The following is a 12,609-nucleotide window of genomic DNA, read 5'->3' as shown; positions in this document are numbered from 1 at the left end:
TAAAGTGAAATCAGCTTCAGGAAAAAATAAAATAATTTAAACTGATGTCTAATGCACTAAGAAATGTTCAAGCTGCTTTCATATTCTTGGAATCCAGTATGAAAGTTTGGAGATATATCTATGTAAAATGGTTACACTGAATATATATTAATTTCCTTAGGCTCACTTAATAAGAAATGTTTTCATCAGGGGTATCTAATCAAGCTTATCCATGAAATATGTAATTATTTTTGCCTGTAGGTGCTGTGGTTGAGTTTATTAAAGAACTTGAGGATGTTGAAGTACCAGAATCCTTCTCAGGTGAACTTGAATGCGAGGTTTCCCCAGAAGACGTGGAGGGGAAATGGTATCATGGTGATGTTGAACTCACTTCTAATCATAAATATGTGATTGCATCCCGCCGTGGTCGCCAAATCCTCACTATTAAAGATGTTAATAAAGATGATCAAGGAGAGTATAGTTTTGTTGTTGACGGAAAAAGGACTCACTGCAAACTGAAGATGAAGCGTAAGCATTTCTAATACTTATATTGTCTATATAATTATAGATTTCCTATATTATACTATATATTACAGCTATATCACTATATCCCATACTGCCTTAATATTCAATACTCTGCTTATCTGTTATGAGGATTAATTAACTTCATTTCATTCCACAGCTCGTCCCATGGCTATTCTTCAAGGACTTACTGATCAAAAAGTCTGTGAGGGAGATATTGTACAACTTGAAGTTAAAGTCTCCCTAGAAAATGTGGAAGGTGTCTGGATGAAAGATGGTTATGAAATTCAATCAAGTGATCGTATTCACATTGTGTTGGATAAACAGTCACACATGTTGCTGATAGAAGATGCAACAAAGGATGATAGTGGAACTTACTCTTTTAGTGTTCCTGGTCTTGGACTGTCAACCACTGGACGAATCACAGTGTACAGTAAGTCATTATCACGATTTTGAATGCGTGTTTGATTTTTGGGTCCTTTAGGATTGCTTCTTAAAGGCATAGTTTTTTGCAACATTTCAATATTTATTTCAATATTTTTGTAACTTGACAGGTGTGGAAATAGTGGTGCCTTTAAAAGATGTTCACGTAGTTGAAGGAACAAAAGCTATCCTCGAATGCAAAGTTTCAGCACCTGATGTGTCTTCCTCCAAGTGGTATCTAAATAACCATCAGATAAAGCCTGATGAACGTGTACAAGCTGTATGTAAAGGCACTAAACAGAGGCTAGTGCTTACCAGAACCCATGCATCAGATGAAGGACGTTATAAGCTAATGGTTGGCAAAGTTGAAACAAGTTGCAATGTCACAGTTGAAAGTAGGTTTCCTTTAAGATGCACAGTTCTTTGTGAAAATATTTCTTTAAATTCAAAACTGTGGAAGCAACTAATATATTTGTAATGTATTCTTTTTATAGAAATTCAGATTATTAGAGGTCTTCATGACATCACCTGCACTGAAACACAGAATGTATCCTTTGAGGTCGAGCTCTCCCATTCAGGGATTGATGTAATTTGGCATTTCAAAGGCCAAGAGATCAAGGCTGGTCCTAAATATAAAATTGAAGCACATGGCAAAATATATAAATTGACAGTGGTGAAGATGATGAAAGATGATGAAGGAGAATTTGTATTTTATGCTGGAGAGAAGAAAACATCTGGAAAGCTTATAGTAGCAGGTTAGTAGGGTTAACGTCCAAGATTTTTATTTCACTGTGATTTAAAAACAATGCTCAATTACTGTATTTTGTAATTGTAGCAATTGTGCTGTTTCTGCACTTTTTTTGCCTTTAATTTGTCTTTTTTTCTATGTTCTCCTTGCCTTCCCCTTATCTTTTGTGATTGGTATAATTTGAATTAAACAAAGCTTTTAAGTGCTTATATGTTTTGCTAAATCAGAGCTATAGTATGGCATGCTGTAGTATGCTTTTGATGTAATTAATGTAAAAAAAGTTTTCTGTTTTGAATGTTCAGTATACCTGTGCTGATAATAAAAATAGTAAACGAGGATAACTAGGATAGAAGTGTGAAACATCTTTTTGTGATGTTCAGGTCACATTCTATTCTTGATTTTTCACAGAACTCAGAATGTTTATGGGCATGCTGCAAATTAAGGCAAAGAATTCCAGCATCAACTTTTCACGTGGTTGCATTTCAGTATGGGGGAAAGTTGGACAGCAACACAAAAAAAACATGTGCTTTTGCTTCCCAACAGGTGGTGCCATTTCAAAGCCTCTCACTGACCTGACTGTGGCTGAGTCCCAGGCAGCTGTTTTTGAATGTGAGGTGGCAAATCCTGAATCAGATGGCCAGTGGCTAAAAAATGGTAGACCATTACCTATGACAGATCAGTATCGTGCTGAATCTGATGGTGTAAAGAGAAGGCTCAATATCCCTGTCACGAAATTGGATGATATGGGTGAATATAGCTACGAAATAGCAAGCTCAAAGACATCTGCCAAACTGAAGGTCGAAGGTCAGTGTTTTTTTATAATTAACTGATGTCTTTAAAACTCGTCCAGCATCGCTCACTGTGTCTTGGATCAGACCCTAAAATACAAGCATATTTTTCTTCATTTTTTGAAAATACTTTTATATTATGATGCACTTTCTGAGGTAGCAAACAATGTATTTTGGAGTCTCCATATTTAGAATATAGCATAGTATTTTAATAAAAACACATTTTATTCAAGGTACTGGCTAACAGGTAGAAATTCACTCTTTGCCAGTTGTGTGGTAAACATATCAAATAAAAAAAACCTGTTTCTCATGGATGCTACAAGTAAATGTCCCTTTTTGTGTTCCAAGCACACCACTTCAGTGGAAACTGTATAAATCAGTATACATACTAGATTTTAAAATGAAACACCATGATTCATTTTATTAAGATTACTATATTTACTATAATTTTTAATTTTGGTCTGTTTTGTCAAGTTTTTTTCGTTTGTTTTTTTTTTTCCTAGCTGTTAAGATAAAGAAAACACTAAAGAACTTGACTGTGACAGAAACACAGGAGGCAGTTTTCAGTGTGGAACTGACTCACCCTGATGTGAAAGGAGCTCTGTGGATTAAAAATGGTGTTGAACTAGAATCAAATGACAAATATGAAATTTCAGTGAAAGGAACAGTTCACACGCTGAAAATTAAACACTGTGTTGTTACTGATGAGTCTGTTTATAGCTTTAAGCTTGGAAAGATAGGAGCAAATGCCAGACTTCACGTGGAAAGTAAGTCAATCTGGTTTGAATATTTGCTTTAACGTGTGGTTTGAAATTCAAATCAAACACACTGCTGAATCTTGCTAACTTCTCTCCTCAAGCTGTCAAGATCATCAAAAAGCCAAAGGATGTGACTGCTCTGGAAAATGCTGTTGTCTCCTTTGAACTCAGTGTATCCCATGATACCGTACCAGTCCGATGGTTCCACAAAAATATTGAGCTTAAACAAAGTGATAAATACAAGATGATCTCTCAAAGGAAAGTTCACAAGCTTATGCTGCATAACATATCTCCTGCTGATGCTGGGGAATACACAGCTCTTGTTGGGCAAATTGAGTGTAAAGCAAAACTGTTTGTGGAAAGTAAGTATTGTAAGTTTGTAACAAAGTAATTATGAGAATTGCTAAAGCAACTCATATTGAACAACTTGACCTGACACTTCATAGCCTGTTACCCTTGGTTTTTTGCAGTCTTCCACACATACTGACTTATAAAAAATCCTTTCTTTTCTTTTGTCTTTTTTTTCCCCTCTTAGCCATACACATCACAAAGACCATGAAAAATATTGAGATCCCTGAGACCAAAACCGCCTCTTTTCAATGTGAAGTTTCTCATTTCAATGTGCCTGCTGTCTGGTTGAAAAATGGTGTGGAGATTGAAATGAGTGAGAAGTTCAAAATAGTGGTCCAGGGGAAACTCCATCAGCTCAATATCATGAACACAAGCAGTGAAGATTCTGCAGAATACACATTTATCTGTGGAAATGACAGAGTCAGTGCAACTCTGACAGTAAAACGTATGTAAAAATGAAACTAAGCAGAATATTTCACAGTTCCCAATAATAGAGTTTGTGTTAATACGTGCACTTGGTGCAATTCAGACAAAACAAGCATTGTTGTAGAGGTATTTTCAAATAACCCTAAACAGTCTCAATTACATTTTTAAAAGAGATCTAAAAGCTGTGAATTTGAAAATCAGATCCTGGATTCTTCTGTTTAGGCCAACATGCCTAAACGCCAAGTCACCATAAGAGACAGAATTTGGATTTCTATGTCATTCTGAAGTTTTGGGAAATTTAATTGCAGTATTGATTCTGGACACAGAGCCTTCCTTTTAATATTACCAAAAATCAGAATCTGTCTTAAGGAATTTTAAACATCTCTAATCCAGTTAACATGTGTTTAAAATGAAGCAAAACAGGACAAAAAAAACCAAACCATGTCCATTTCTTTTCTTTTAGCCGTCCTAATTACCTCCATGCTAAAAGACATCAATGCTGAAGAGAAAGATACAATAACATTTGAAGTTACTGTTAACTATGAAGGTATCTCATATAAATGGCTAAAGAATGGGGTAGAAATAAAATCGACTGATAAATGCCAGATACGAACAAAGAAGCTCACACACTCCCTCTCCATAAGGAATGTGCATTTTGGTGATGCTGCAGAATACACTTTTGTTGCTGGAAAAGCATCTTCATCAGCCACTTTATATGTGGAAGGTATTTGCCCTCTTGATTTGTATATTTAGTGACTTCTAGTGGCTTAAATAGCATCATGGCACTCATTCTACTTTTTTTCTGCCCAGCTCGTCACATTGAATTTAGGAAGCATATTAAAGATATCAAGGTTGTGGAGAAGAAGAGGGCTATTTTTGAATGTGAAATTTCAGAACCTGACATTCAGGTCCAGTGGATGAAAGATGGACAAGAACTCCAGATTGGTGACAGGTAAATGACTGCTTCTACACCATATTGACTTTTGCTACGTATTTTCCCCCAGGAAATAACTTGTTCATTTTCTTTTCTGATGTCCTTAGGATGAAAATTCAGAGAGAGAAATATGTCCATCGTCTCATCATTCCTTCCACAAGAATGTCTGATGCTGGTCAGTACACTGTAGTAGCTGGTGGAAATACATCCAGTGCCAATTTGATAGTGGAAGGTCGTGACATTCGTATCAGAAGCGTCCGTAAAGATATTCAGGTACGGCCTGTACAGAAGAATAAATATTTCACAACTTTGTCACTCAAAGAATAATGCAAAGGAAGAGCAACAATATCTAACCAGCAAGAGTCCTAACACAAAAATCTGTAATCATAAGGGGCCGCCTTCTAGGAAACTGGAATGTGGGACCATCTGTAAAAACAAATGCTATTTCTAATATTTATTCTACTTATTCAAAGGTCGTTCAGAGACAAAGAGCTGAAATTGAATTTGAAGTCAATGAAGATGACATTGAACCACAGTGGTATAAGGATGGTATTGAGATCAACTTCCAATTTGAGGAAAGATACAGTTATGTGGTGGAAAGGAGAATTCATCGAATGAGCATCTTTGAAACGACATACTCTGATGCTGGAGAATATACTTTTGTCGCAGGACGGAATAGGAGCTCTGTTGTTCTCTATGTGAACGGTATGTGTCCCCACAAACAATCTTTGACTGTATTTATTACCCTGTGCTTTTCTGATTACTATATAGCTTTTCTGGAATTCTAACTCTGAAAGTAAAAAAAAAAAAAAAAAAAAAAAAGAAAATCCAAATAGAATCTTGTGTCTGGAACACTACCAAAATCCTCATGTACATGGATGTTTCTTGCTCTACTGAAATAGCTGGCTAGCTGATGAAAATGCTATAGCAGTTCTTTTCCCCACTGTATTTATTTAGACCAGGAAATTCTTAAGTCCAAATAAAACTAATAAGTTCATATGGACAAATATGCTTTGCCAGAGGGGTCAAGCTAACAATTCTTGGACACATTTTGTCAGAAAACACTTACACTAACACAGCTAATTATGTTAGGGTACTTTCTGCTAGATCCTTCCCCCTGTATCAAGGAAAAAGGCAGATTTTCATAGGCACGCAAGATTGGGAATAATAAGATTTTTTAAAAAAAAAAATTCTTTGCTAATATTTTTGAAGCTTTGATAAATATCAATAATGAGATTTCTCTCTCTCCTTCTTTCTCCCCTCCCCTTCCCCACCCCACAACTTGCAGCTCCAGAGCCACCCCAGATTATTCAGGAGCTAGAGCCAACCACTGTGGAGTCTGGCAAACCTGCCCGCTTCTGTGCTATGATATCAGGCAAACCCCAGCCTAAAATTTCCTGGTACAAAGATGATCAACAGCTTTCTCCAGGTTTCAAGTGTAAATTTCTTCATGATGCACAGGAATATACTCTATTGCTCATTGAAACTTTCCCTGAAGATGCAGCAGTGTACACCTGTGAAGCAAAAAATGACTATGGAGTTGCTACAACTTCAGCTTCACTTTCAGTGGAAAGTGAGTTTCCCATGCTCATAACAATGCCTGTGAAATGAGATTGTCAACATGTGTGTGATCATTTGCATGTTTAAAAATTACTTCTTTTTCTTATCTTTTAGTCCCAGAAGTTGTTTCTCCTGAGCTAGAAGTACCAGTGTATCCACCTGCTGTCATAATACCACTACGTGATGCTGTTACGTCTGAGGGACAGTCTGCTCGTTTTCAGTGCAGAGTTACAGGGACAGGTGGGTTTAATGAAATCCTGTACACCTCTCTCAGAATTTTTTATCTTGAATTCAGGAAAAAATGCAACAGTATATGCACTGGGATCAGTCTTTCCCTAGAAGTACAGTTATTTGATATACGCACACAGCAGTGTTACTCACTGAGAGCTATCAGTTAAGCAAGTCATATGTCAAAGATGGCATCAAGCATGGAAGTTTTAAACTGCCATAAACATTAAGCATTTCTAAAAAGAAGGCCTGTTTCAAAAAAATTGTCTTTGGAAACTTCTCAGCGTTTCAAATGCTAACGGACGTTGAAAAACTGTGTCAGTGAGTAAAATGTGATCAGCTGTAAATCTAATGCTGCCAAGCCCACCACTAAACCATGTCCCTAAATGCTACCTCTACACATCTTTTAAATACCTCCAGGTATGGTGACTCAACTTTCCTGGGCAGCCTGTTCCAATGCTTGATAACTCTTTTGGTGAAGAACTTTTCCTGTTGAAAATTTCCTTTCTTAAATACTGTATTCAAATGGATTTGTATACTTCTCACATGTTGTGAAAACCTTTTATATTAGGTTAGGTAATACATGGTTACAAACACAGGTTGTTAATGGTACACACTACTCAGCTGGCTATTGAAAACACTGTCTCTTTCTTCCAACCACGGTAATAGCACACTATTTGTGTGAAAACATTTGATTCATGATGTAATATAGTGCTAGGTGGAGAGGCAAGGTTAAAGTCTGCTTCAGTCCTCTTCTTTCCCAAGTCTACAAGAATCTATACAAGTCAAGTAACACAACATTTTGTATATGAATTTTACAAAGGTACAAAGACAGGATCTTTCTTGAGAAATATGAGGTGTAAAACTTATAATATTTGCAACAAAAAGACACAAGGTACTGTCCTTAGCAAAAGGATATTCTGTTTTAATTTCTTTAACCTGTTCAGCTCAACCTAGTGATTTTATAACCTGTTTAATCAGGCAATTATAGCAGAATTCCTTTTTAAAAATGAGACTTTCTCCGATTTTAATAGTACAAAATATTTTTAAATTTATACATTAAGAGGGGAAAGGAAAAATTATTTTTACTCAGGAATATAACAGCACTAGAATCAGTTTTCCCATATAAATATTTTTTATGCAGAAATCAAAACTTAAAGCAACAAGTAAGCCACTTTCCACTGATCATACATTACCAAAGTAATACAAGGCACATTTAAACTTAAAAAACATACTTGAAATTAAGATGTCTGACAGATATAAGTATAAAAATAGTGTGTAGTTACTAGTCTAATATCATAACTTACACTTTTTTTTTCTTTTTTCTCTTGCTTGAGCAGATCTGAAAGTCTCTTGGTACAGCAAAGAGAGAGAGATCAAGCCATCGCGGTTTTTTAGAATGACTCAGTTTGAAGACACTTACCAGCTGGAGATTGCTGAAGCTTATCCAGAGGATGAAGGAATCTATACCTTTGTGGCTAGTAATTCTGTAGGCCAAGTGACAAGCACTGCTACCTTGAAGTTAGAAGGTACAGTGTGCAATTAAAGAAGATGCCTTGTTTAGGTTATGTTCCAGTACTAATTTTAATATACACTGATGATTATATGTGAGTCATTGTCTGTCATGTTGTCTTTTAACTCAATTAATTGCTACCATTTACAATGTCCACGGCATACATTTATGTCTCCAAAATATAGGTCATGCACAGGAAAACTTATTTCACAATTTTTTGATGTTCCATGCACCTCACCTTTTCATTCTCTCCAGTATTAGAATCTCTCATGCACGAAACATGGTAGAAACCTTCTTTCTAATGGAAGTTTACACATTGTTTGATTTGACTGTGAGGAGAATCTAGTAAGAGGTTTTGTATAAAATAAATCACTTTGAAAGTGTTGAAAAACATGTTAAATAAAGGTGTGTACCAGGCATTTGGGCAGCTGAAAAGAAATAGTTTACATTCATATGAATTCATGAAACATTGACCAACGTTTTAGAGTAGAAATATTGTCTGGATAATTTGCTATTTAAGTTCTATATAGTCCTTGATATTATTTAACCATAAATATTTTGTTTTCTTTTTGCCACAGATTTTATAAATGATGAATTAGAATAATTCATGCTGTTAAGTTGCAAGTTAGAAAAAAAAATCTTGAATGAGAGAAAATTTATTGTAGTGTAGGGTAAGAAATTAAAAATTGGCATGCTTCTTTTCAGGATTTAAAAAGGTTGAAGAAGTTACATCAGAGTCCCATTGGCATGTTTCTTCATCTGTTTCACTTAAGGAGGAGTCTATTGGCCAAAGGCCCACCTTTATCCAGCCGATTTCAAGCTGCAGGGTATGCAGCGGGGAATCAGTCAGATTTCAAGCTAGAGTTTCTGGCATGCCCAAACCAAAAATCCAATGGTTTCATAATCAACAGCTCATGTTGCCAACAAAAGACTTAGTTTTCCACTTTGATGAATCTACAGGCACAGCTATACTGATAATAGTAGATGCTTTCTTAAAGCATGCTGGCCAATACTCTTGCAAGGCAAGAAATAGTGCTGGAGAAACAACTTGTACAGCTACACTTACAGTGACTGCAGAAGGTAAAGCCCCATTTTTACTTCAAAGGGATTCAGTTTGTTGTATACCAGACTTTTATGTTGTTACTAATGTTCTTCTTTCCTTGTTTCACACCTTTTCTTTACCAGCTAATGTTAGTAGTACCTACCCTCTGTAACCTAGCCACTCTCATTTCTTCTGTTTAAGCTGTAACATTTGGAAATTTCAAATTTGTATCTTGATATAGGTCAAAGACTAGAATCATTTTACTGAAGGCATTCAGATTTTTAAAACAAGCAATTAAGTGATCTTTATAGCATTGACTGAGGTATTTTGCACTATTCTGTAGGAAAAAAAAAAAAGAAAATGCCTCCTTAAAAAGTTCCATAATAAGTTTCCAATACTAAAATGGACAACTTCAGTGAAAGAAGAGACAAGCATCAACTGTGTATCACCAACTGCATGACTAGCTTAGGCATCACTTGTCATTCATATATGTGAATGGATAATCTTTGTGTCAAGAGCATAGTGCATCTGGCATGCTGAGTTTTCAAATGAAGATCATTCATTTTCATCCTTCATACTGTTTGGTTTTGTTCAGAGCATGGCCCAGTAAAGTTCTTTAGATACTAATATACTTGTTATTTTTGTTACTTGATTACACAGTGCAAGCCTTAGATAGGCAAAGTTCTGGGAAAGATGTAAAAGAGTCTATCCGGTCACAGGCTATATCAGAACTTCATGTTGCTCCTCTCACAAAGAAGAACATTAAAACTTATCAAAAAGAATTTAAATCAGTGCAACAACCATCACAGGAATTGGGTGTACAGGTTTTTGAAAGCGTATCAGAAAGTTTGACTATGAAGGCTACATCAGTTGAAGAAATGGAAGCCATGCACGCAACAATCCTTTCCCAAATATCTCAAAGCACCAGGATGTCTATGGCCCCTGCTCGGGAAATGGAAGATGTCCCTCCAAAGATTCTCTTGCAGCTCAGAGACCTAACTGTGAAACGTGGTGACACTGCTCAGTTCATATGTGGCTTAGAAAATGAATTCTTCTCTGAGTTTCTTTGGACCCATGAAGGTGAAAGGATAGAAGCATCTGAAAAATTGAAGATATCACAAAACGGAAGTGTCCTACTGCTCACAATTCTAAATGCCCAGCTGACAGATCAAGGACTGTACAGTTGTACTGTATATAATGATTACGGAGGGACAACAACTGCTGCAATACTAACAGTCAAAGGTGGTTATCTGACTTTTAACATTATGACTTACCTTTTGCACTTCATTATATGAGTGCCTACAGCTCACTCGTATTTCCTTTATTATCAGTATTTAATTGAGAAAGCTCTAGTAATAATGCTTTGGGGTTTTTCCTCCACATTTACAACTCTATTCATAAGTGACATGTGCAATACCAGGAAGTTGGTATTGTAACTTCATGCCTCTTCCCAGCAAGTCACGAATGTCTGAGGCTTTTTATTCCTCATATCCTTCATGATATGCAGTGAGATGTAAAGCAAAACAGGCTGGTAGGAATTTTTAAATTCTGAGAATTCCTGAAGCTGGAGTTTAAGGAAGATAAGAATGTGAGATAAGAAATGTTGAACTAGATACCTGGTCATTTAAAACTCTATAGGTCCAACTTGTTTCCCATAAATTCAAGGTTCCAATTCCCAGGTTGGCAATATAGGTCAATGTACTTGAAAGGGTTAATGGGTGCGAGTATTGTATTACTGCACTAATGAATTGTCTTCTACCCTTCACTCTCCCTGAGGTATAAGTATTTATTTTTGCTAAGACTCCTTCCACTTCTTCCTGACATCAGCATATTAAAATGTTAGTTATGTTACCAGTAGTGAAGACCTAAAAATTTCTTATCACCACACTGGACAGGTGATAATATTTCTGCTGAGCTCAAAGGAAACAAGAGCAGAAAACTAAGATGAATAATGAGGAAGCCATTGACCCTGTTGATTTGGCTCTTACATATTGAAGTTTCTTTCTTCGCTCTTGAGCTGTGCAAAGCACTTTACATAATCTTCTGCTGCTACTTTCTAAATTGAAGCTCTCATTTAAAAGTAAAGATGTGCTTGTGTTAGGCGTTACAGACCGAGTCTTGGTCCCATGAAAATCCCATAGGCTTAACTGGTACTTAGAATTAGCCCAGCAAGAATAGAGCTCTTAAATGTGTAGTAGTGCACTAATATGCTGGACGTTCTTTCAATACTAATTATCGGGTTTTTCCCCCCTAAGTATAAGGATATTTTTTATTCCTGCAAAACATCTGACCTAATCCTTTTCCTAACTTTATTCTTACCTAGCAAAAGAAGCACAAGCCAAAGCAGTAACAAAAATTACCCTTGAATCAGATACTAAAAGCTTTAAAGCAGCCAAAGATTATCAGTTTAAAGCATCTGAAGTTAAGCAAGACTCTTCCAAGAAAACCTCGAGCTTGTTTATATCTGCATCCCAAAGACCATATGAAACTGAGAAGCAAAGAAACAGAGTCTACTATCCTGATGTTGTGCCATGTGAAGACATCACAGAAACTGACGCCGAAGCACCAGAGTTTCTTGAAACTCTGCCTTCAGAAACCACTGTAAAAGAAGGAGATGATGTGTTACTCTTTTGTATAATAAAGGGTGTGCCTACACCTTGTGTGGTCTGGCTGTGCAATCAGCTAATAGTTGAGGAGTCTGCACTGTGTTCCTTAAAACATGATGGGCCACTGTGCAGTTTAAGATTGTTGAAAGTTGGTCAGAACCACAAGGGTATATACAAGTGCAGAATAGTTAATCCTGCAGGACAAGCCGAGTGCAGCACCCATCTGAAAGTGACAGGTTGGCAACTGCATGTTCCTTCCAAGTATCAATTCCTCGTGCATAGAATCATTGCATTCCAGTACATTCATTTCCTAGGAGATGATAAAGAATGAGAAGCATCTCATTAGTCTGTGGATTGTTGAATGTTTTCTTCAGGGATTTAAGGCATGATAAAGGCATGTTACATTAGAAACTTTCCATCACCCTGCAAAAAAGAAAGCAAAACTTACAGAAAAGTCTACATTGCAAACAAATTTGAAAGCATTTGATTACTGTGTTCTCAAAATTTGTAAGTGTTTGAATTGTTTGGCATGCATTTATGTGTATGTATGTGTGATTTTCTGTATATTTGCAAGAGACATTGGATGTTTTTTCTACGTAAAGTGTTGATTGGCATATTTAGCAACTATAGTTCAAAAATATTTGTCTTTTGATTTTAGCTCCTGAAAAAATTATTCGTGAGAAGCTAGAGGAAGAGATTGAAATGGAAGTGAAAGGTACAGTCACCAATGA

General features: G+C 36.2%; 1 protein-coding gene across 1 annotated transcript in view; it reads left to right on the top strand.

Moving 5' to 3' along the window:
- TTN (titin) overlaps window positions 1–12,609 on the top strand; it is a 246,608-nt gene that overhangs the window by 25,526 nt on the left and 208,473 nt on the right. Inside the window, exons 28-43 of the mRNA XM_075153897.1 lie at window positions 241–507; window positions 662–934; window positions 1,056–1,319; window positions 1,419–1,679; window positions 2,216–2,476; window positions 2,964–3,227; window positions 3,320–3,580; window positions 3,754–4,014; window positions 4,459–4,719; window positions 4,806–4,947; window positions 5,037–5,202; window positions 5,403–5,634; window positions 6,218–6,502; window positions 6,604–6,729; window positions 8,058–8,246; window positions 12,537–12,593. Coding sequence (XP_075009998.1) covers window positions 241–507; window positions 662–934; window positions 1,056–1,319; window positions 1,419–1,679; window positions 2,216–2,476; window positions 2,964–3,227; window positions 3,320–3,580; window positions 3,754–4,014; window positions 4,459–4,719; window positions 4,806–4,947; window positions 5,037–5,202; window positions 5,403–5,634; window positions 6,218–6,502; window positions 6,604–6,729; window positions 8,058–8,246; window positions 12,537–12,593 — 3,570 coding nt within the window. The remainder of the gene's footprint in view (window positions 1–240; window positions 508–661; window positions 935–1,055; window positions 1,320–1,418; window positions 1,680–2,215; window positions 2,477–2,963; window positions 3,228–3,319; window positions 3,581–3,753; window positions 4,015–4,458; window positions 4,720–4,805; window positions 4,948–5,036; window positions 5,203–5,402; window positions 5,635–6,217; window positions 6,503–6,603; window positions 6,730–8,057; window positions 8,247–12,536; window positions 12,594–12,609) is intronic.

The sequence above is a fragment of the Calonectris borealis genome, chromosome 6, assembly GCF_964195595.1.
Source record: "Calonectris borealis chromosome 6, bCalBor7.hap1.2, whole genome shotgun sequence".
NCBI classification, from domain to species: Eukaryota; Metazoa; Chordata; class Aves; order Procellariiformes; family Procellariidae; genus Calonectris; species Calonectris borealis.
This window is presented reverse-complemented; position numbering and strand designations above follow the sequence as displayed.